The sequence below is a fragment of the Sphaerodactylus townsendi genome, linkage group LG08 (genome assembly GCF_021028975.2).
Source record: "Sphaerodactylus townsendi isolate TG3544 linkage group LG08, MPM_Stown_v2.3, whole genome shotgun sequence".
NCBI classification, from domain to species: domain Eukaryota; kingdom Metazoa; phylum Chordata; class Lepidosauria; order Squamata; family Sphaerodactylidae; genus Sphaerodactylus; species Sphaerodactylus townsendi.
The window spans coordinates 113,287,165-113,311,567 of NC_059432.1; the positions used below are offsets into that span (position 1 = coordinate 113,287,165).

A 24,403-nucleotide genomic window follows, 5' to 3' on the forward strand; every position below is an offset into this window, starting at 1 on the left:
GGATGTTCCAGATGCACGCAGTAAAGGATGGCCGATTCTAATGCTGATAGTGATGTGTGGCTATGCTCAAAAAATCACAAGCAGATTTAAAAAAAAAAAACTTTGTACAATCAAATTAGGGTTCTCATCATCCCCGCTGGGGGTGGGGGTGAAGAAAGTGTATGCACTCCTTAAGTTTACTTAGAAGTCATTCATCCAGCATGGAAACATTTAGTCCTTCTTGGCATGGCTAGGTGGTTGTAAACAAGGCAACCTCTGGCCCCTCCCGAAAGCTGTAAACTGAGTTTGCGTCGACACAAACAGAAATTGCCTTTTGCAGTGGCGGCATTCTGAACCTGACAGACAGGTGAATTGTCAAGGGTGATCGGCTGGGAGTCATCTCCCTCTTTGAGGACTAGAGGAATTGATGCCATAAAAACCCTGATGTAAGGTCAGGGAAGGATTCACGTTTCATTCGCTTTTGCATTTCATTCAGACTTAGACTTGCTGCAAAGATTCATGCCTTCAACTGTATTGCTTTTGTATACTTGGAACTGTCTAGACTAGAGCTAAGAGAAACCTGTTTGTATTTTTTTCTTTTCTTCTCTTTTTAATAAACTTTTAAAAGCTCAGTTACTAGACAATGTTGACAGAGAGAAATGTTTCTCTCTTTCTCACCATACTAGAACCAGGGGGCATTCATTGAAAATGCTGGGGGGAAGAATTAGGACTAATAAAAGGAAACACTTCTTCACGCAACGTGGGATTGGTGTTTGGAAGATGCTGCCACAGGAGGTGGTGATGGCCACTCACCTGGATAGCTTTGTTACCGCGCTGCTCAGGATAACACTTTCCGTTCCAGAGGTATCCCGCTCTCGGCAGCGCCCAGGAACCCAAGCAAGACCCGACAAGGCTTGGATAAATAAAAGTGATTTATTGAGATGCTGACCTAAGTGTCAGCACCTCCCTTCCGCACAAACACTGCGCTGCCTAGCAGCCTTGCAACCCCTTAAGTACACTTTCTCCCGTCGGGGCCCGGGAGAACCAAAGACAGCCCACCACCATTCATTAACAAAATTCAAAACAACCAATCATTCATTTGCAACATGCAGGAACCAATCCAAGTGTCCGATAAGGCATCCCTTCTCAAGGTTTGGCCTTAGAGCAGAGTGAGAGGCGATGGCGTGTCCACTGACGGGGGACACACAAAGGTTTTCTCCAGGTGTCTTCCGGGGTCAGGAAGCAAAGAGCGATGACGTGAGTCCCTTATCTGCCTGCTGACGAGATTGAGGCAGGGCAGAAGCGGCTTCGACCGAGGGTTTCCCTTTGTCCAGCGTGCATCAGGGAGACTTTTACACGTGAATGGGAAGGGGTGGGGGGGCAGAGATGGCTCTCTGCCTTGGGCCAAGGAGGTTCCATACAATCACAAATACAGGGAAACTTACAAATCCTATTTCTACCTAATACAAACCAGTTTCTACCTAAATAAATACAAAACGGAATAAATCCTCCAATCGTTTTAATTCAGACATAGTCCAGGAGCGGGATTCTCTCCTGGCTCCGCTATCAGCTTTAAAAGGGGCTTGGACAGATTTATGGAGGAGAAGTCGATCTCTGGCTACCAATCTTGATCCTCCTTGATCTGAGGTTGCAAATGCCTTAGCAGACCAGGTGCTCGGGAGCAGCAGCAGCAGAAGCCCATTGCTTTCACCTCCTGCAGGTGAGCTCCCAAAGGCACCTGGTGGGCCACTGCGAGTAGCAGAGAGCTGGACTAGATGGACTCTGGTCTGATCCAGCTGGCTTGTTATGTTCTTACTTGAGAGTACCTGGATCAAGGACTCTGTTTCTCTGTACATTACAGGAAAGTGGGCACCCATCTTAGGGCAACCTCCCTGTTCCTTCTCAGTGGGGGATTCCCCACTCTGACCCTCTCCCCCCCTCCCGCTGCAAATGGTGGCCAGCATTGATGTATCAATGTCACTTCAGGAAGTGATGTCATCACGATGCCAATGACCATTAGTCGGGTATTTGGTCAAAAATTGTGTGATAAAAAGGATTGTACTATAGAATTTCTGCCCAAATACCAGAGTGTCCTAATGGTCATTGTACAAGTTGCACAGTGGCAGATAGGAAGGCGCTCCAAAGAGTGATCGCTACTGCACAGAGGATGATCGGCTGCCCTCTCCCCTCCTTGGAAGAACTCTATGATTCCCGAAGCCCAAAGAAAGCCCAACATATTCTGAGAGACCCGTCTCATCCAGCACACTCTCTTTTTGAACTGTGACCATCCGGCAGACGATACAGGTCTATCAAAACTAGGACAAAGAGGCTTAGAGACAGCTTCTACTCTAGAGCTGTGGCTATGCTGAACTCCGCGGCTACGTGTTGATGTGTTTGGGGCTGTGTAGGGATGGGTGGAGGAAGGGGAAAGGGAGGATGGGGTATGAGTCTGGAATTGTGTGCATTGAGGAAGGCTGCTGTAAATTTCGTTGTGCGGGCACAATGACAATGAAATGCTTATGCTTATTGGCATTGTGATGATGTCACGACCATTATTATATTCTAAATATTTTTTTCCAAAACTGTAAAATCTGTCTACTTATCAACTTGTGTCCTCCAGTGCAAGGATCACAATACCAACACCGACACGTACTGATGATTCTCCGAATGCGTACTGCATCTCCACTATTTATATTTCATTTGATTGTTCCTTTTACATTTGTGACTGAGAATCTTGATGTGACCGGTCTTCTTGATTTCTTGCTTCTAGTTAAACCAACTGGATAAGGCAGCAGATGCCGCCCACACCTTCTTCCTGGCAAACCCGGAACACATGGAGGTTCAGCAAGACCTTGAAAATTACAAGACCACGGCAGGAAAAGTCGATTTGGTTGACCGAGAAGCCAGACAGCACATGGTAAGATTGGGAGGTTATCATCGTTGTTCCACAGGTTTGAAATAAGGTTGGCGCTAAAAATTTGTCTAAAGTGGAGCCTGCAGCAAACTTCAGGACAAAAATACACCCAGTGAAGTTAAAACCTTGTTTCCCATTGACCAAAGTGGAGCAATTTGGCTCACAAATCCTGACCAGGGTATTGATACCCTCGTCGGCGTCGGCATCGGCGTGGTGGTGGCGGTGGCGGTGGCGGTGGCAGTGGCGGTGGTAAGCACAAAAAGTGGACAGAATGAACACCAAGGATACAGCAAACCCAGCGTGACCAAATGAACAAAGCCTGTATCAACAATAAAGAAAAGATTTTTAATAACGCAACTGTACTGTTATTATTGTTCCAAGCCAAATACAAGGAAAAATGATAAGCCAGAGTTAATTTGATTCTTAAATAAATACACTGCTTCAATGCGGAACATTGAGGGTCCTTATTAGGTAAATCACAAGTCCGAGTTCACATTAAATTCCAGGAGCAAAATCTTTTATAACTTCTCACTGTTGAAATCAAAATCTTCTTACGCGTCTCAGTTGTTGTACAGCAACTGTAAACTCCATACTGAGAAGCTTAAGAAGATTTTGAATTCAATACTGAGAAGTTTTAACAGATTTTGCTGCTGGAATTTATTGTGGACCTTGTGATTTACCTGAATAAGGACTCTGAAAGCCCTGCATTGAAGCAGTTTATTTCTTTAAGATGGAAATCAGTTCTGGTTGATAATTGCTCCCTATAATTGACTTGCAACAATAATAACAGTATAATTATGTTCCAATAGATATTTTCTTCATTGTTGACACAGCTTTTGTTCATTTGGTCATATTGGGGAGGGGGGTTCTGCATATCCCTGGGTGAGGGGGCTCCAGACTGAGGCTTGTGGGTGCCAGATTGGCTGCCAACATGTTTCCCGGTGCCGACCAAGTATTTTAGAAAGTGGCTAGGGCCAAGTAGGGAGGGAGGGAGGGAGGGAGGGAGGGAGGGAGGGAGGGAGGGAGGGAGGGAGGAAGGAAGGAAGGAAGGAAGGAAGGAAGGAAGGAAGGAAGGAAGGAAGGAAGGAAGGAAGGAAGGAAGGAAGGAAGGAAGGAAGGAAGGAAGATAGGAAGGAAGATAGGAAGGAAGGAAGGAAGGAAGGAAGGAAGGAAGGAAGGAAGGAAAAGGAAGGAAGAAGGAAGGAAGAAGGAAGGGAAAGGAAGGAAGGAAGGAAGGAAGGAAGGAAGGAAGGAAGAGAGGGAAGGAGAAGATAGGAAGGAAGGAAGAAGGAAGAGGAAGGAAGGAAGGGAAAGGAAGGAAGGATAGGGAAGGAAGATGCGGAAGGAAGATGGGAAGGAAGGAAAAGGGAGGGAAGGGAGGGAGGGAGAAGGAGGGAGGGAGGGAAAGGAAGGAGGGGAGGGGAGGAGGAAAGGAGGTCGGGAGGAGAAGATCACGGGAAGAGGGAAGATCGCGGGAGGAGGGAGGGAGGGAGGGAAGGAAGGAGGAAGGAGGGGGAAGGGAGGGAGGGAGGGAGGGGGAGGGAGGGAGGGAGGGGGGAAGATCGGGAGGACGGAGGTAGGAAGGAAGATAGGAGGGAGGGAGGGAGGGAGGAGGGAGGGAGGGAGGGAGGGAGGGAGGAAGGAAGGAAGATAGGAAGGAAGGAAGGAAGGAAGGAAGGAAGGAAGGAAGGAAGGAAGGAAGGAAGGAAGGAAGGAAGGAAGGAAGGAAGGAAGGAAGGAAGGAAGGAAGGAAGGAAGGAAGGAAGGAAGATAGGAAGGAAGATAGGAAGGAAGATAGGAGGGAGGGAGGGAGGGAGGGAGGGAGGGAGGGAGGGAGGGAGGGAGGAAGGAAGGAAGATAGGAAGGGAGGGAAGATAGGAAGGAAGATAGGAAGGAGGGAGGGAGGAAGATAGGAAGGAGGGAGGGAGGAGGGAGGGAGGGAGGAAGGAAGGAAGGAAGATAGGAAGGACGGAAGATAGGAAGGAAGATAGGAAGGAGGGAGGGAGGAAGATAGGAAGGAAGGAAGGAAGGAAGGAAGGAAGGAAGGAAGGAAGGAAGGAAGGAAGGACTGATACTGTAGACATGATTCTTCACCTGTCGCTATCTAAAGAATCCATCAAAGAAAGCATGAAGCGCGCGCTATTGCGCAGCGCAGTTCAGCGGCAGCGCGCGATCGTCTCAGATCCTATCCCTTCCTCCAGTCCGCCTCGCGCTCATCCGGGCTCCTGGTCGTCAAGTCCGCCATCCATCTTTCTTTCGTCAAATCTGCGGATCATCTCCTTTCAGCTCAGCTCAAAAGTCTGGCAGAGGCCACTAGCTTTGGAGAACAGATGTTTAATTTGGTGAGAATTTATATCGGATGGGATGCAGGAAATGCTTCGCTGCACTCTGGGAACTGTGGGGTATAAAATAAACATAGAAGTCTACCAGATCATCTACAAGGTTCGGCGTTCAGAATTAAGGTGGTAAAGGCCGGCAATCCGGTTAAAATTAATCGTTTCCGCCGATCGCTTCACTAGAAGTTATGGGGTCAGGCCCAAAGGCCAAAACCAAGGGCTTAAAGTAAAGGATACAAGCCAAATTACATTAAGGTAAATTATCCGGAATTGGCGTCAGTCATGAATTGAGCAATAATGTCACAATTAAGTCATCAATATGTCAATATGCCAGGAGATGTTCTTAATGCTCCCAGAACATGCAGAGATTTAGATTCGTAGTTTGACCTGATTTAGCATATTTCACACTATTGACATCCTGTTCCTCGGATGTTCCTGCTTTCTTATCTAAATGTGCCTTTTCTTTGTTCTGGGGATGCCTGCATTCTTTAACATGTTTTAGAACAAAAGGGATCTTTTAATGACACTATAAATTCCATTAGGCCGAATGCTAATAGACCAGGGCAGAGAGCCTACGCGGTCTCTCGCTTGGTGGATTATGCCTGCTCCCACCCAGGGCCTAGCTAGGAAGGGAAAAAGAGAGAAAACGCCAACCCCGCGTGGCAGCCACTGTTCTGGGCCACCAGGATTTTACCAAGGGTTCTGTGCAGATGTAACCTCTAACTGTGGGTTCTGTGGGGCAGAACCTGGAATGAGTTTGCAACAACAATTTTTAAAAACAAAATGGTTTACTTTCTTAACACATAACATCAACATTTAACATCACATTTCAAGGTCCGGTTCAGGTTGCATTTTCAAGTCCTTATATTTACAGTCTACTGATACTGCCAAGTCCAATTCTTCCTGCAAGTGGGTTGGCTCCTGAAGACTCCAAGGGCTTGAGGAACAGGATTCAACATGATGAAGGTTTCCAGGAGAACTCTCACACCCATGACAACCACAAAAAAGAAACCCTGAAACAATAAAGCTCCAACATTTACAGCATAGCAAAAATAAAGGTCAACTACCTTCCCAGTAGTTTATGGCATTTCAGTTACCTTAACAAGGTGTTAAGGGCTTATACAGCTTAGGTCCGAGTCTGGTAGCCTTATTATCCTCCAACTACATGAGGTCTGCAGCCTCCTCCTGCTTTGGGTCTCCACCCCTTTCTGGGTCAACCCATTCTGAGCATGGGGGTTACACATACAGTGTAGAGCTAAGCTGTGTGTCCTCCATAACTTGGACGTGCCGTTCAAAACCGTGGCGCTCTTTGTTGTTTGAATTTGCAGTCTTTTTCCCACAATGGCTGCACCTCACCTCATCTTTACACATTCTGGCTTTTGCAGGAGGATTACCTTGCTGGAGTGAGGCATTATGACCAAGAGGAATACCACCTGGCCATCCATTTCCTGGAGCGGGCGCTGGACGGATACAGCACCGCTGACACGGAGTGCCGAATCTTGTGCGAGGGCCCCCAGCAATTTGAAGAGTATGAATATCTGAACTATAAAGTCACCCTCTATGAAGCAATTGCAGGTAAGGGGCCCTGTGGAAGAGGTGTGGGGGTTTCCTCTCCATGAGCATCCCCTCTGGCACCCACCTAGGCTAGAAAGGAACCCAACTGGGTCTAATTCCTGGGTCCCAGCAGGGCATCCAAAAAAGGAGCAGGAAGGGACATACTGAAAACAGAGCTGCCTGTCAGGACCACCTTGGTTGGGCCCTAATTCCACCTTGGGCCCTGCCTATCTCCTCCCTTTCCTCCTCCTTTTTCCTTTCTTTGGCCTTTTAGATTGGGCGCCTGTGTATATGTGTTTTACACAATCTTGTTGTTTTAATTTATTTATTATTGTTATTAATTGCTGCTGAGTTTCTAATGAGTTAAATTTTATGTTGCATCAATTTGCTGTTGGAAACAACGTGTTGTGAAACATCCTCGAGCCCTTCGGGGATGAGGCGGCCTATAATTTAATTGATTGATTGATTGACAGACAGACAGACGATAGATAGATAGATGATCCTCTGAAGATGCCAGCCACAGATGCCAGAAGTGAGAAAGCGTCGGGAAGATAATGCAACTGGAAGTTCTGACCATACAACCGGAGAATACACTAGCACCTTGATGATTCGACTGCATTGAAAGCCTTCCTTAATAGGTAATTCGAAGGTAGGTAAGGTAGGTAGGTAGGTAGGTAGGTAGGTTAGGTAGGTAGGTGGGTGGGTAGGTAGGTGGGTGGGTAGGTGGGTAGATGGAGTGGGTAGGTGGGTAGGTGGGTAGGTGGGTAGGTAGATTGGGTACTTGGGTAGGTAGGTAGGTAGGTAGGTAGGTAGGTAGGTAGGTAGGTAGGTAGGGAGGTAGGTAGGTAGGTAGGTAGGTAGGTAGGTAGGTAGGTAGGTAGATAGATAGATAGATAGATAGATAGATAGATAGATAGATAGATAGATAGATAGATAGATAGATAGATAGATAGATAGATAGAAGACTGAATGTGACGTGGCACCTTCTGGCAGCAAAGCAAATTTTAAATCTGCCACACGTGGTTTTGCTTGTCACAGAGAGAGTGGGAAGTGAAATCGGGTGTGGAGGAAATACATTCGTACAAGAAACCTTGCCGCAGTGAACATTTGCCTCCGCCACGCAGCAAACACCCTGTGCATAATTGTCCAAGGTGTCTACTGTGGGGAGAGGAAGGGAAGGAGTTTGTGAGCCGCTTTGAAACTCCTTACAGGAGAGAAAAGTGGGGTATAAATCCCAATTCTTCTTCTAATCACTCGTATATTGAAGGATTTCCTCTTTTTTCCCAGATTCCACTACGCAGCAGTGGCTTGGGAGGTTAAGAGCTCGTGTATCTAATCTGGAGGAACCGCATATGATTCCCAGCTCTGCCGCCTGAGCTGTGGAGGCGAATTCAGATTATCCTGTGCACTCCCACACACGCCAGCTGGGTGACCTTGGGATAGTCACAGCTTCTCGGAGCTCTCTCAGCCCCACCTACCTCACAGGGTGTTTGTTGTGAGAGGGGAAGGGAAAGGAGATTGTAAGCCCCTTTGAGTCTCCTGCAGGAGAGAAAGGAGGGATATAAATCCAAACTATTACTCCTCCTCCTGCTCCTTCTTCCTCTTCTTCTTCTTCTTCTTCTTCATCTTCTTCATCATCCTCCTCTTCGTCTTCTTCTTCTTCATCATCTTCTCCTTCTTCTCCTTCTCCTTCTCCTTCTTCTTCTTCTTCTTCTTCTTCTTCTTCTTCTTCTTCTTCTTCTTCTTCTTCTTCTTCTTCTTCTTCTTCTTCTTCATTGGTTGCCCGTGCACACGTCAGGTCTCCAGGATAACTACCTGTAGGCCAGTCACAAAACATCATGGTCTGTTGAAGACCCACCTTCCAGTCCAAATTCCTCAAAGCCAGTGGGCGTGGGTGACACGGTCCAGCTGGCAGGCACTCAACTGCTTAGGAGGATGAGGGCCTGAAAATCCACGGGAAAACAAGAGCTCTCGGATCTCTTCCGCCGGTTGGCCTCATCCCAGCAGGGTTAAGAATGAGGAATATCATGAATGGCTTGATTGGCCATGAGGGGAAACGCTGGCAATAAACCGGAGCCCGTTTGGCTGGAAGAGACCTATTTAGCTGTCGAAGCCTGACGCACTCTGCGGGCTGAGGTTTATTTAGATTGCTCTCGCTGCTACTATGGAAAATAAATATAGCCCTTCAAAGCAATAGACTTAGCAGAAGGTATTTGTGTAGAAAGGCCCAGAACCCAGAAAGGCCCAGACCCTGGAAATTTGCCCCGGGGTTGCTGAAGAGGAGACGGAGGTCCTTTCTCCTCCTGAGAAGGCTGCTGCTAGGTTAAGGCCTGAGCCGATTTTAGGATGTTAATCCATTTGTCCAGGTGAGGATAAAGAAGCCTCAATAAGGAGAAATAGAAGAAGAAGAAGAGTTTGGATTTTTATCCCCCCTTTCTCTCCTGCAGGAGACTCAAAGGGGCTGACAATCTCCGTGCCCTTCCCCCCTCGCAACAAACACCCTGTGAGACAGGGTGGGAGCACAAGGAGGAAAACCGAAGCTGTATGACTAACCCAAGGTCACCCAGCTGCCAAGCGTGTGTGGGAAGTGCACAGGCTGATCTGAATTTGGGCTTAAGCCTCCACAGCTCAGGCGGCAGAGCGGGGAATCCTGACAGGGGATGATGGGAACTGTAGTCCATAACATCTGGAGGGCCACAAGTTTGACACCTGTGATCTAGACACTGTACTCCTATTGATGCAGCTTAGAATTGCATTGGCTTTCTTGGTGTTGGTGCTCCTTAGCTGTATTCAGCTGATTTTTTATTATGGAACAGCATCAGGAATAGGCATTTACACTGCTATTGCCAGAACTAAGCCTCCATTATACCCCACCCTCCCCTGACTACCAGTTCCCATGGGGGGGGGGGGATGGCAGCTTTCCAGTCCCACGGTCCAGAGACAAAGAAGCCTTCTCCCCCAAGCTTCCCCCCCCAGATCAAAACAACCTACATTCCACACTACTGACAGAGCTACAACAACAGATGTCTAATGAGCTGATAAGGCATGGCCTGAGAAGCAAAGTGGAAAAACACAAGCACAGCAGGGAGGGGTAATGAGAAGAGAAAGGTTCCCACATCCCGTGCAGGAAGCAAAGCAGCATCAAACAGGCTGATGCTAGGCCCTGGAAACTTGGTTCAATAATCAGACTCTGGTTTTTGGTTCAGTTGTCTTTATGTAGGCACACAAGTCCAGATCATTGGGTCAAAGCCAGTTCTACCAGACACACATTCACGTTGCACATTTATCCCCTGGAATCCCCCCTCCCATATTCTCAGTGCAGAACATCTCTGCTAGTTGGGGTGCTGTGTGGTTTCCGGGCTGTATGGCCGTGTTCTAGCAGCATTATCTCCTGACGTTTCGCCTGCATCTGTGGCTGGCATCTTCAGAGGATCTGATAGTAGGAAAGGAATCCTATATACTCCACTTGCTTTCCTTTCCTACTGTCAGATCCTCTGAAGATACCAATACAAATAAGCAGCATCGAAACTTCTTTAGCATGCTACTAGAACACGGACATCCTTCCAGGCTCTCCAGTGATTCCGGCCGTGAAAGCCTTCGACAATATCTGCTAGTTGTTGAATTTGCTTGTACCCAGCACCAAGGTTATGCTATCAGCAGCAGATAACAATGTGAAGCTGCCCGGCTGCTAGCCCAGGGTCAGATAATAACTCTTTCCCATGGCACCAGCATGTCAGGGGAGGCCTAGTTGTATAAACGTTACAAAGCAGCCGTAAATTCAGGTCAAGCTAGCAGCAAAGAATATGGGCCCCGGGCATACCAGACATGACCCTGAGAGCTGATCATGACACTCGGCTGCCATATCACACTGCTGACTCGAGTTCACTTTGTGGTCTGCTAAGACTCCCAGATCCCTTTCACACGTATTGTTGTCTCGCTTTTCTTTCCAGGCTGAGGCGTGTGTTTTTGTCTTTCTCTGTTTCCCTCCCAGATCACTACATGCAAGTCCTCGTGTGTCAACATGAGTGTGTGCGGGACCTGGCGACACGGCCCGGGCGTCTCTCCCCCATCGACAATTACCTCCCCCTCCATTATGATTTCTTGCAGTTTGCCTATTACAGAGGTAAAAATTGCTTTGCTGGGCTTTTCTTCTGCTTCAGGTGTTTTGTGGTTTCTGTGGCTGCTGCTGAGACCTTTAGAAAGACGGTTGCCAGCCCCAGGTTGAGACATTCCTGAAGATTTAGGCGTAGAGGCCAAGGGAAGCAGGGTCTGGGGTGGGAAAGAACCACAGCGAGGTGTCCTGTCACAGACTTTGTCCTTGGAAGGTGCCGTTTTCTCCCTGAGAACTGACCTCTGCCATCGTGAGCACTGTTGTAATTCCAGGAGATTTCCAGGAGATTTCCAACCCTCCTTAGCAATGGTGAGAGATGTAAGGAGTGGTGTCCCCCAAGGATCCGTTTTGGGACCAGTGCTCTTTAACCTATTCATAAATGACCTGGAAGTAGGGGTGGGTAGTGTGGTGGCCAAGTTTGCAGATGATACCAAATTATGTAGGGTGGTGAGAACCACAAAGGATTGCGAAGAGCTCCAAGCGGACCTTGATAAATTAGGTGAGTGGGCTAAGAAATGGCAAATGCAGTTCAATGTAGCAGAATGCAAAGTGATGCACATAGGGGCAAAAAATCCAATCTTCACATACACACACTACAAAGGGTCCAAGTTCTATCAAGTTTTAGACCAGGAAAGGGAGTTTAGGCATCTTAGTTGATAGTTCCATGGGAATGTCAACTCAATGCATAACAGCTGTGAAAAAAGGCAAATTTTAGGCTGAGGATGATTAGGAAGGAGTTGATAATAAAACTGTAACGATTGTCATGCCCTTATATAAAGAAGCAGTGAATGCGTGACCGCACTTGGAGTCCTGTGTCCAGTTCTGGTCACCACATCTCAAAAAGGATATCGAAGAGATAGAAAAAGTGCAGAGAAGGGCAACGAGGATGATTGAGGGATTGGAGCACCTTCCTTATGAGGAGAGGCTGCAGTGTTCGGGGCTCTTTAGTTTGGAGAGGAGACATCTGAGGGGGGATATGATTGAAGTCTATAAAATTATGCATGGGATAGAAAATGTTGACAGAGAGAAATTTTTCTCTCTTTCTCACAATACTAGAACCAGGGGGCATTCATTGAAAATGCTGGGGGGAAGAATTAGGACTAATAAAAGGAAACCCTTCTTCACGCAACGTGTGATTGGTGTTTGGAATATGCTGCCATAGGAGGTGGTGATGGCCACTCACCTGGATAGCTTTAAAAGGGGCTTGGACAGATTTATGGAGGAGAAGTCGATCTCTGGCCACCAATCTTGATCCTCCTTGATCTGAGGTTGCAAATGCCTTAGCAGACCAGGTGCTCAGGAGCAGCAGCAGCAGCAGAAGGCCATTGCTTTCACATCCTGCCTGTGAGCTCCCAAAGGCACCTGGTGGGCCACTGCGAGTAGCAGAGAGCTGGACTAGATGGACTCTGGTCTGATCCAGCAGGCTAGTTCTTATGTTCTTATGTTCTTATGGCCCATGACTATAGACTCAATGGAAGAACTCAGGATTGGAACATGATGATGATGATGATAATGAAGAAGGAGGAGGAGGAGGGGAAGAAGAAGAGGAGTAGTAGAAGTAGTTTGGATTTATATCCCCCCTTTCTCTCCTGTAAGGCTGGCATCTTAGAGAATCATGAAGATGCCAGCCACAGATGCAGGTGAAACGTCAGGAGAGAATGCTACTGGAACACAGCCATACAACCCAAAAAAACCACAACACCCTATGTGAAAAGTGTCTATTCCACTGATATCAACAGAAACTCCACAGAAGTTCCCCAGTAGCTTGGTTTTTGGGACGTGTGGGCAAAACAGAGTGTCTATCGCAGTCCTCCTCGTACAAGCTAGCAAGGGGTTTGAGGTCAGAGGTATTTTGTTTATCCAGATGCACGAATTAATGTTTCTCCAGATGCACATCCAGACACACTTATGCTGCCTTTTCTTGCATTTCCATGCTCAAATATTTACATATCTGGGTAACCCCAAGTCTTTCCTCCCAGCAGAAATAACGAACTCACGTCAAATTTCATTTTGTTTAAGAAAAAAACACTTAACAGTTTTTATGCTGATTTATTCACACTGACATTTACTTTGTTGTTTTAAATATTTTAATTGTCGATTAACAGACAGCGATGAAATAAAAACACAGCTGGGGCCACAGCTGGAAAGGCTGTAGCTGAACCTGTGCCTCTGGTGCCCCCTAGAGGACTAGGCCCGCCTCTGCACTCACAGGAGCTTAAGAAAATATGCGCACAGGTCCGCTGTAGGGAATTAGATTGGTTATTTCACCCCATCTCAGCCCTCCAGGCTGTGCGTGAGTGGTGTGTTCCAGGTTGTCGAAATGTACTGCCCGTCCACACCGGAAGATTGAGAATCCAGGTCATCTGTGCATCTGACTTCCAGTAGAGAAGGCCTCAGAGAGAAATCCATCTTCTGCGGGATATATGCAGTGGTGGGATTCAGATAATTTAACAACTGGTTGTTTACAAGCACCATTTTAACAACCGGTTCTGCCGAAGTGGTGCGAACCGGCTGAATCCCACCCCTGGATACATCCCGTCATTTTGGTGGAGTCCTTTGGCATTTGTGCAAAAATTTAGGCTATTTCCACACAGGTTAGTTGCCCTGACTTATTTCTTTTCTTGCATCAGTTGCGGCATCTTGGTCCATTTGTGTATCTCCCTGGGTTTCAGTTTCTTTCTTCCAGTCTTTCTCAAACCTGCTTTGCTCCCGAGTTTTGGGAAAGGAATTGATAATAAAATTGATCATTAGGAAAGGAATTGATAATAAAACTGCAAGGATTGTCATGCCCTTATATAAAGCAGTGGTGCGACCGCACTTGGAGTCCTGTGTTCAGTTCTGGCTGCCACATCTCAAAAAAGATATTGAAGAGATAGAAAAAGTGCAGAGGAGGCCAACGAGGATGATTGACTGCCCTGCAATGCCGGAGCGGTCGCCAGGGCGGGGGGGCATGTCCCCAGGCCTCGGCGATGCGCCGGACGGCCGCAGCAACGGTAGGGCGACCGTCGACGGCGCTCTGCGGCGCCGTCTTCCCGGTTGTTTCTGGGACCGTTCGTGCAAACGGTCCCAGGGGGGTTGGGTTGGCGTCGTGTACGCTGACCCAACCCCAATCATGGCCGTGCGGAAACGGCCATAGAGTTGGAAGAGACCCCAAGGGCCATCAAGTCCAACCCCCTGCCATGCAGGAACACGCCATCAAAACCACTCCCGACAGTTGGCTATCCAGCCTCTCTTTAAAAATGTCTGCCTGAACGGGTGAAGGGCACACATGCGAACGGGGAAAAGGGGAAAGGGTTCCTTTAAAATGACTGCAACCCATTATGCGTATGTTGTGCGGAATCCACCATTGTTATACTATTCCTTCAACGTCCTGATTTAATTGCCTGCAGAAGCAGACGCCACGCAACAAAAGTTTAAAACCATCGCAGTGATTTAAAGAAAAGTTAAAGCAGTCAAAATGCAGGCGACAAACATTTCTGTAATAATCTGTCCACACCTCCCATGCAAAGCCAAGCCCTCTTAAACTGCCCTGCCTTGCATAACCTATTGAGCGGGTGCATTCCTGACTAAGCCAGGGACTCACACAACAATCCGTGCTTTTGTGCTGCCTTAAGTGCATTTTTTAAAAGAACCCAAAGCCTGGTGCGATCATTATTTTCGTGCAGGCAGCGGGCTGTGTTTGAAGACATCTTTGGGACCACAGAGTGGCAGGAAAATCCCCATTGGGCTGATAACGGCTGCCCTAATTTGTGGACTGGCTAGCAACACATTTTTCCTGATATAACCATTAAAACTCCAAGAACATGGAGTGAGTAGAAAATAATGGTTCTTCCTTAGTTTTCAGTGGCCGGCTGAGTTGGTGTCTCAATGAGCAGAGTCTACAACAACACAAGCCTTTATTGGCATATAAAACAGGACAAATTTTTAAAACAAAACAAGGTTAAGAAATACAGTTGAAATTACTAATTTCCAGTATAAAATTTGCAACAGTTTCACAAAAGAGCGCATCAGAGCTGTTCAGGAGACTGGGTATCTTATAACACTCATGCCACTGAGAACATTGCAAGAAAATGGAATTCATGTATTTCATGCGTATCTTATTGTATTTAGGGCATTGAAACAGAGAATGGTCAAGTGTTTCAACCGTAGTCCTATCACATGAACAAACTCTTTTAGCACGTTCCATATTCTTAAATCTTACCTCCAGCAGAGCTGATGGCAGCACATTACATCTTGCAGCTGAAGTAGCGCTCTCCTCTGGGTGTGGATTAATCAGCAGATCAAAGATATGTTGCCATAATTCCATGCTCAGCGATGTGGGATTAATAATGTAGTCGGAGAAACAGGTTGTCTTGGCAGCACGAAACAAATTATGAAAATCAAGATCCAAGAGCCGATTCTTCACTAGTCTGAAGGCTTCCACCTTTGTGAGCATAAGGAGTGATTCCAAGGGGAAACCGATAGCTTCAACCTTTCCAAAGGTCAAAGTATACCATTCTGAAATAAAGTGATCTGATAACAGAGAGGGAATATAGCTATTGGATCCCACTAGAAAATGTATATGCAGCCAATACTTTATGGCCCTTATCCATGCCAAGGTTTCTAGAGTTGAGCAGAGTCCATTTCTTAGTTGATTTATCCATCTGCTATGTTTTTATTCTGCCCTTTCCTAAAGAAACTCTGAGAAGTGGGTCACCTGCATTTTATCTTTCCCCTGTGGGATGGTCAGAGTCCACCTGCCATCCTATTTCACCCATTTTCCCCTTTTCTTGCCCTCTTTTCCTGATTCTTCCTCTTGACCCCATTAAATTAAATAGTAAAATTATAACAGAAGGTAGTAGAACCATGTTTAAATCCCCTAATGGCCTAGTGGTAGTTTTATGTTGTTTATACATTCATTGTAGGCACTGTTCTTACAGTGTAAGGATCCTCTGAAGATGCCAGCCACAGATGCAGGTGAAACATCAGGAGAAAATGCTACTGGAACACGGCCATACAACCCAGAAAACCCACAACTCCCCAGTGATTCTGGCCGTGAAAGCCTTTGACAATACATTGATTCAGTTCTGTGATTGGTGGCTCAGCACTCCTGTGAGCTCCCAAACCATTCACTCATTTTAGAAGAAGAAGAAGAAGAGTTTTGGATTTATATCCCCCCTTTCTCTCCTGCAGGAGACTCAAAGGGGCTGACAATCTCCTTGCCCTTCCCCCCTCACAACAAACACCCTGTGAGGTGGGTGGGGCTGAGAGAGCTCCGAGAAGCTGTGACTAGCCCAAGGTCACCCAGCTGGCGTGTGTGGGAGGGCACAGGCTAATCTGAATTCCCCAGAGAAGCCTCCACAGCTCAGGCGGCAGAACGGGGAATCAAACCCTGTTCCTCCAGATTAGATACACGAGCTCTTAACCTCCTACGCCACTGCTGAATTACACGCAGCTGATTCTCACGCTCTTGTTTCCAACAACCAAGGAGATTTTACTTTCAGGAAGGGGGAATCTTCTCGACAAGTACCTGCAAATATAGGGCAACTTTGCAAGTGTTCATGTCTGTGACATTCTAACCACTACACCACACTGTCTACCTGTTCTAATGACCCTCTTCCCAGAGGTTTTTACAGGCGGTGTCTTTGGGGGTTTGTGATTTTAAGGGGTGGGTCTCGAGCACAGGCTAGGAAGCAGAAAACGTGCCACGAAGTTCCCACCGTCCCCCAATCTCTCTTTCAGTTGGTGACTACAAGCAAGCTCTGGAGTGTGCCAGGTCCTACCTTCTCTTCCACCCGGAGGACGAAGATGTCCTAGACAACGAAAGCTACTATGAAACCCTCTTAGAAGGGTCCGAGGATCTTGCAGGCATCGAGCCCAGGGAGGTAAGAGGCCAATCTATGAATCTGGAGACATTTATGCATCTTGACTCTCGCTCTTGCAGCAATCTCCTTCACCGCTGATCCGTAACGTGCAGATGAAATAGAAATTGTGCGTTGGCAGGTCTGGCTCTACACATGTAGCCCCCGGGCAAACTTTTTGCTTTACGCAGCTGGGAGCTGAGTGGAGCGTAGAGGAAGGGGCTGGAATCTCAGGTAGGGACTGATGAGCACTCCAGGATCATGTGACTACACCTCCCATCAAGCCCCTCTGCCAACATGGCCAATTGGGAATTGTAGTCCATGAACATCTAGAGCGCCATAGGTTCGCTGGTGGGAATTGTAGTCCATGAACATCTGGAGCGCCATAGGTTCGCTGGTGGGAATTGTAGTCCATGAACATCTAGAGCGCCATAGGTTCGCTGGTGGGAATTGTAGTCCATGAACATCTAGAGCGCCACAGGTTCGCTGGTGGGAATTGTAGTCCATGAACATCTGGAGTGCCATAGGTTCGCTGGTGGGAATTGTAGTCCATGAACATCTGGAGTGCCATAGGTTCGCTGGTGGGAATTGTAGTCCATGAACATCTGGAGCGCCATAGGTTCGCTGGTGGGAATTGTAGTCCATGAACATCTGGAGCGCCATAGGTTCGCTGGTGGGAATTGTAGTCCATGAACATCTGGAGCGCCATAGGTTCGCTGGTGGGAATTGTAGTGTTCCAATACACACAGGTAGTTGGGCATAGCAGAAAACTCATTCCCCACTATGCCTACTTGCTTTGAGAGCCAGCGTGGTGTAGTGGTTAAGAGCTGGTGGATTCTAATCTGGAGAACTTGGTTTGATTCCCCACTCCTCCACCTGAGTGGCAGAGGCTTATCTGGTGAACCAGATGTATTTCCCCACTCCTACATTCCTGCTGGGTGACCTTGGGCTAGTCACAGTTCTCTCTGAACCCTCTCAGCCCCACCTGCCTCACAAGGTGTCTGTTGTGGGGAGAGGAAGGGAAAGGAGTTTGTAAGCTACCTTGAGACTCCTTACAGGAGAGAAAGATGGGGTATAAATCCAAACTCCTCCTCCTCCTCCTCTTCTTCTTGTTCTGGTGGATCACAGTGGGGTACTAGTAGCATCCAAGTCCTCTGGGGAGGTGGAGGCATAAAATACTTACCTTGGGGCCACTCTGCTTATCCCAATATGGCTGCTGAATGCATCATATCATCAAGAAGAACAGGAGCACCCACAAGAGCTTGGCTTTGCGTATGGTGACATCCAAGGTCTCCGCCCCTCGGGCACCTGATCCAGAAAAAATTCAGGAGATCAAATTCATTCATTCATTCATTCATTCATTCATTCATTCATTCATTCATTCATTCATTCATTCATTCATTCATTCATTCATTCATTCATTTATTTATTTAATTTATAGGCCGCCTCATCCCCAAAGGGCTATACAATGCTACCTCATGCTGGCTAGAGTCTGTCTTTTGGACTATGAGATCTATTTGATTTCTGTTAAAACTACTAAGCAATCATGGATAAGTTTTATATTTTGATTTTAGCCAGTTCAGTGATTTTGTCTCTGTTTGCTTTTGTTCGACTGATTGTCTGCACAGTGTGCCGGCTGACTATAGTTTGTTGAATGATGCTAAGTTCAATAAACTTCAGAAATATATTTTAAAGCAATCCTTTTTTCTCTGAGTCGTGTGTGCGTTCAAAATCCTGACCCATGTTTAAGGAGAGAACATAAGAACATAAGAACATAAGAAAGAGCCTGCTGGATCAGACCAGAGTCCATCTAGTCCAGCACTCTGCTACTCGCAGTGGCCCACCAGGTGCCTTTGGGAGCTCACATGCAGGATGTGAAAGCAATGGCCTTCTGGTTGCTGCTGCTGCTGTCCTAGGAGCACCTGGTCTGCTAAGGCATTTGCAATCTGGAGATCAAGGAGGAATCAAGATTGCGGTTAGCCATAGATCGACTTCTCCATAAATCTGTCCAAGCCCTTTTTAAAGCTATCCAGGTTAGTGGCCATAACCACCTCCTGTGGCAGCATATTCCAAACACCAATCACACGTGTGAAGAAGTGTTTCCTTTTATTAGTCCTAATTCTTCCCCCCAGCATTTTCAATGGATGCCCCCTGGTTCTAGTATTGTGAGAAAGAGAGAAAAATTTCTCTCTGTCCACATTTTCTACCCCAGGCATAATTTTATAGACTTCAATCCTCTCCCCCCTCAGACGTCTCCTCTCCAAACTAAAGAGTCCCAAACGCTGCAGCCTCTCCTCATAAGGAAGGTGCTCCAATCCTTCAATCATCCTCGTTGCCCTTCTCTGCACTTTTTCTATCTCTTCGATATCATTTTTGAGATGTGGCGACCAGAACTGAACACAGGACCCCAAGTGCGGTCGCACCACTGCTTTATATAAGGGCATGACAATCCTTGCAGTTTTATTATGAACTCCTTTCCTAATTATCCCCAGCATAGAGTTTGCCTTTTTCACAGCTGCCATGCACTGAGTTGACATTCCCATGGAACTATCAACTAAGACACCCAAATCCAACCATGTAGAGGAAGAGTTACCTACTCTCCTTAAACGTGGGTCAGGATTTTGAACGCACACACGACTCAGAGAAAAAGTTGCTTTCTTTAAAACATAATTTTGAAGTTTATTGAACTTAGCGTCATTCAACAAACTATAGTCAGCCGGCATACTATGCATACAATCAGTTGAACAAAAGCAAACAGAGACAAAACTATTGAACCGAGTAAAATCAAAATGTAAAACTTACCCATGATTGCTCAGTAGTCATTACAAAAAGCAAGCAGGTGTTATCGTCCAAAGGACAGACTCTAGCCAGCATGAGGTAGCATTGTATAGTATCAGTAGTTACAGGCAGGAAGGATTTCCAAACACATGCCTAGAATGGGACCAGATATTACGTTCGTGGGTTCCATTTCCTCGTCTCTGTGCAGATCTCAGAAGATGCTTCAGATAAAACTCAGGCGCTTACGCTGCATGGCTGGGGATGTTTGAGTGCTCGTAAATCACGGCCGTGTTCTGCTTGCTGGGGCGGGGGAGCCCCTGCCGATCTCTTCCCAGTCAGTGTGGCTTTAGGTCTTTCTCCCTGGCTCTTTCAGTATGCTGTGATGTTCCTGCAGCGGCATCAGCTGGAAGCGTACCTGCTACAGACGGCTGCGGAGGGGCTGGGATTCTCGTACACTGAGCCGGTAAGGACGCACAAGTGCCACGGAGGCGTGGCCTGTGAATTTTTGGAGAAATTTAGGCTAGGAATCCTGCAGCACCCTGAAGTCCCATTGTTGGCTTTGAGGAAGCCATTCCCTCCCTCCCCCCCTCCCCTCTCTCTGGTCCCTTCCGCACATGCAAAATAATGCGTTCTCAAACCACTTTCACAATTGTTTGCAAGTGGATTTTGCTATTCCGCACAGCTTCAAAGAGCATTGAAAGCAGTTTGAAAGTGCCTTATTCTGCATGTGCGGAATGAGCCTCTGCTTTGTATTAATTCCTTCAGGGTTCATGTGAGGATATCTTCATTTAAGATTTTAGAAGAATTTTGTACTCCAAAAAGCACGGCAGAAGCACCTCTTACCATTCACGTTTATCCCAAATTGTTAGCAAATGAGAACGTGATTGGCTCATCGTCTCATCCAATCCAGCATCCCGAGAGCACGGTGTAGTGGTTAAGAGCAAGTGGATTCTAATGTGGAGAACCGGGTTTGATTCCCCACTCCTCCACCTGAGTGGCAGAGGCTTATCTGGTGAACCAAATGTGCACCAGTGGCGTAGGAGGTTAAGAGCTCGTGTATCTAATCTGGAGGAACCGGGTTTGATTCCCCGCTCTGCCGCCTGAGCTGTGGAGGCTTATCTGGGGAATTCAGATTAGCCTGTGCACTCCCACACAGGCCAGCTGGGTGACCTTGGGCTAGTCACAGCTTCTCGGAGCTCTCTCAGCCCCACCCACCTCACAGGGTGTTTGTTGTGAGGGGGGAAGGGCAAGGAGATTGTAAGCCCCTTTGAGTCTCCTACAGGAGAGAAAGTGGGGATATAAATCCAAACTCCTCCTCCTCTTCTTCTTTCTGCATTTATGTTTCTGCATTTATGTACATATTGTGTTTTATTCAGGTGTGTGTGTGTATTTTAAATGCTTTTAAACGTTTGAAGTCTTTTAGTGTTTTACTATCTGTCCCCTTGAGGATCCTGAATTGGGTGGAAAGATGATACAAATTTTTTAAAAATAACAATGATGATGATAATCTTGCCACGGTACAAATCGTTTGAATAAGTCTTCTGCAATGCCATTCAGTTTGCTTGTTCGTTTGCTTTGTAAATAATGGTTTTATTGATGCATCTTAAAAGTAAAGATTACAATTAAAGTTCATAGTTTATTTGTGTTTAACAGTCCATAAAAAATTTTGACAACAAACTGCAAAACGGAATTTTGCCATATCTACTACAGTTTTAATTTAGACCATTAAGAAGCAACCTTAATGTTACAGTATCAGGAAAAGGGGCAAGTTTAACTATTTAGAAAGAAACTTTTTCTTTTCTGCTTCGTATTTAGGACAGTCAAAAGCCCAAGCACAGATGACTCAAGTACATCCGTTTGACTGTCCCAGAATCTTTGATTTGAAGGAATTCATAATTAGCAGCCCTTGGGGATTTTGGAAGTTCATCACACAGCGCAGTCATAAATTCTTGTCTCAATTTAGGGACTATTAACGTTACAATTAAAATGAACCACTATCTCTTTAGGAGTGGTTCGAATCCTTTGGCATCTCCAGATGTTATGGACTCGTAATTTATCAGCTTAGCCCTCCCCTGCCAGCATGGCCACCATTGGCCATGGTGGCAGGGCTGATGGGAATTGTAGTCCATAACATCTGGAGTGCCAAAGGTTCGCCACCACTGCACTAACTTGTCAAATACATCATATTCACAAAGCGGTTCAGACTGGATTCCTTGAGATCTGGCAGTTTGGGTAAGAGAGAAGATCACTTCTCTTCTCTTTACAGAGCTATTGGAGCATCTCTGGGGCCCGACTGGATGAACACAGGTAAGGGTCAGTTTCTTCAGCCCCCTCTTGGGGATGGGAAGTGGTAGTGAATCTTAGACTCCAGGATATGGACTACAATTCCCATCAGCCCCTGCCAGCATGGCCAATTGGGAATTGTAGTCCATAACATCTGGAGTGCCAAAGGTTCGCCACCACGGGAAACCCTCCCTCGATGAGAGCGAGGTTTTGAAAGGGGGTCTCCTGGAACACCTTCCGTCCTACCCAGCAGTCTGTTCCACCTGCTTTCTGGTTAAGCTCAGAATATTGTTTAAGTCAGTTTTGCATTTGGCACGCTTTAAATCACAGGGAAAGAAGGGATTTCAATGCATCAAGAATCCTTTTTTTTTTTTTTTGCAGTGCTTTCAACAAATGTATTTTAAATCGGTGGGGGGGGGAGAGATATGGAAACAATCAAAAGCAACCTTGCAAGGGGGAAAGGCTTTGTTAGCTGATGGATTTTCTACTCGTTTCTTTGTAAGCTCTTTGCCAAGATTTTATTGGGAACAATGCTCAGGAAGCGTATTCATGGTATTGGTCATGCGGAAAGTGTTTCACTGCAGCGGACCAAATTGAATTATTTTGTCACACCTGACTTATCTGTTAATAATATACGAATACCCATTCTCCACAATAAAAAAGGTGGGAGGAAATCCTTGCCTTTTAAATATGCACACAGACCCTGGCGTACATTCAAGGGGTTGCCTTGCCTCAGCACACATTCAAGTAAGTCTCACATACAGGCGAGGGATAGCTACATTCAGGGAGGTGGAGGAGTGAGGAGGAGGGGAGTTTGGATTTATATCCCCCCTTTCTCTCCTGCCAGGAGAGACTCAAGCAAGGGCTGACAATCTTTGCCCTTCCCCTCACAACAAAACCCCTGTGAGGTGGGTGGGGCTGGAGAGAGCTCCGAGAAGCTGTGATTCAGCCCCAAGGTCACCCAGCTGGCGTGTGTGGGAGTGCACAGGCTAATCTGAATTCCCCTAGAGAAGTTCTCCACAGCTCAGGCGGAAGAGCTGGGAGTCAACCCCCGTTCCTCCAGATTAGTTACATGAGCTCTTAACCTCCTACGGCACTGCTGCCAGATAAGAACTAATCACCACTTTTAAGATGGCTTCCCTCATCTTTACGGGATAGCTATTGACTAAATACAGAATATTGAAAACCCAGCGTGACCTGGCCAGCTCCCGGATATATTCTGGCTTCGAAAATCTTCAAAGTCTTGTAAGCGCATGGCATTTTCCATGCAGGTCGGCTGGTCCTATATAAAGTTGTTCTTACAACACAATTAAGATTTGTTTTGGCTCTGCAAAGCTTTCTCTTGCTGCAAAAATATGTCTGGAAGCTGACTGCTCATGTTGTTTTTTCAGTATGCAATATTTAGTCAGTAGTTGTCCCTGTAAAGATTAGGGAAGCAATTGTAAAAGGGCTGGTTAGTTAAGAACATAAGAACAAGCCAGCTGGATCAGACCAGAGTCCATCTAGTCCAGCTCTCTGCTACTCGCAGTGGCCCACCAGGTACCTTTGGGAGCTCACAGGCAGGAGGTGAAAGCAACGGCGTTCTGCTGCTGCTGCTCCTGAGCACCTGGTCTGCTAAGGCATTTGCCATCTCAGATCAAGGAGGGTCAAGATTGGTAGCCAGAGATCGACTTTTCCGCCATAAATCTATCTAGTTGGTGTGAATTCCTCCTTGTCTGTATGTGAGACTCACTTGAAGATGTCCTGGGGCACTGCTGAGACAGGCCCTTTAATGTTTACATTGTTGATTTAGTTACCTCACAAATTATACAGTCAATAACTGCTAGCCGTGTTGTGGGCAAATATTTGCTTGTTTGGTAAAACGTCAAGGGCTAGACTGGCCACACAAACTCTTTCTCCGTTTCTGCCCATTATCTTATCCACAGGATTCCTTCTGGCGTCCACAGCAATCAGTTGGAGGGTTCTGGGCGGCCTGCAGGAAAGAAGACCATGCCCAAAGGGGACCGTGAGCTGAGGGAAGGTAAGACGGGGCTAAAGGGGGACTCATTGTCTTCGAGCATTCGGAGGACGAGTTTGCTCTGCCCACCACTTCTGGAGGAGTTCCCCCCCCCCCACTCTGCCTGTACTGACTCATTTTGAAAACAGAACCATTTCTGGGCTCACCCGAAAGCCCTCCTGGATGCTTTGCTCTCCCATCCCAACCTTAACCCAGACCATGTGGGTGGCCAGGCAGGCTGTGTTTCCACAGTGGCTATGGACAGGCATGCTCAGAAGCCCACCCTCCTTTGCTTCACACATTCCAGAGGTTTGCCTAAATGTTGCAGGCATACTCTGAGGGCTAAAATATTGGAAACTCTGGTTCAAACTCTAACCCTTTCTTCATTCCATAAAACACACTTTGGCTATCAAATGTCCTATGCTGCCCTCCCCAATTCTTCCTCTACTTCACTGAAACTCCTCCGAGTCCCCGTTGTTCTCCAAATATATTACTAAGAAGTACAGGTTGTAGCCCTGATGTTCAGGCACATCATAAGAACATAAGAACTAGTTTTGTTGATCAGGACCATAGTCCACGATCTCCGCTTCTTTCTGCTACCGTTAGTATTCA

The 24,403-nt window shown here is 46.8% G+C and overlaps 1 protein-coding gene across 1 annotated transcript in view; it reads left to right on the forward strand.

Moving 5' to 3' along the window:
• Positions 1–2,748: 2,748 nt before the first annotated feature.
• P3H2 (prolyl 3-hydroxylase 2) overlaps positions 2,749–24,403 on the forward strand; it is a 36,144-nt gene continuing 14,489 nt past the window's right edge. The window contains exons 1-7 of the mRNA XM_048506998.1: positions 2,749–2,896; positions 6,615–6,804; positions 10,775–10,906; positions 16,616–16,758; positions 19,886–19,975; positions 21,779–21,819; positions 23,721–23,815. Coding sequence (XP_048362955.1) covers positions 2,813–2,896; positions 6,615–6,804; positions 10,775–10,906; positions 16,616–16,758; positions 19,886–19,975; positions 21,779–21,819; positions 23,721–23,815 — 775 coding nt within the window. The 5' untranslated portion in view covers positions 2,749–2,812. The remainder of the gene's footprint in view (positions 2,897–6,614; positions 6,805–10,774; positions 10,907–16,615; positions 16,759–19,885; positions 19,976–21,778; positions 21,820–23,720; positions 23,816–24,403) is intronic.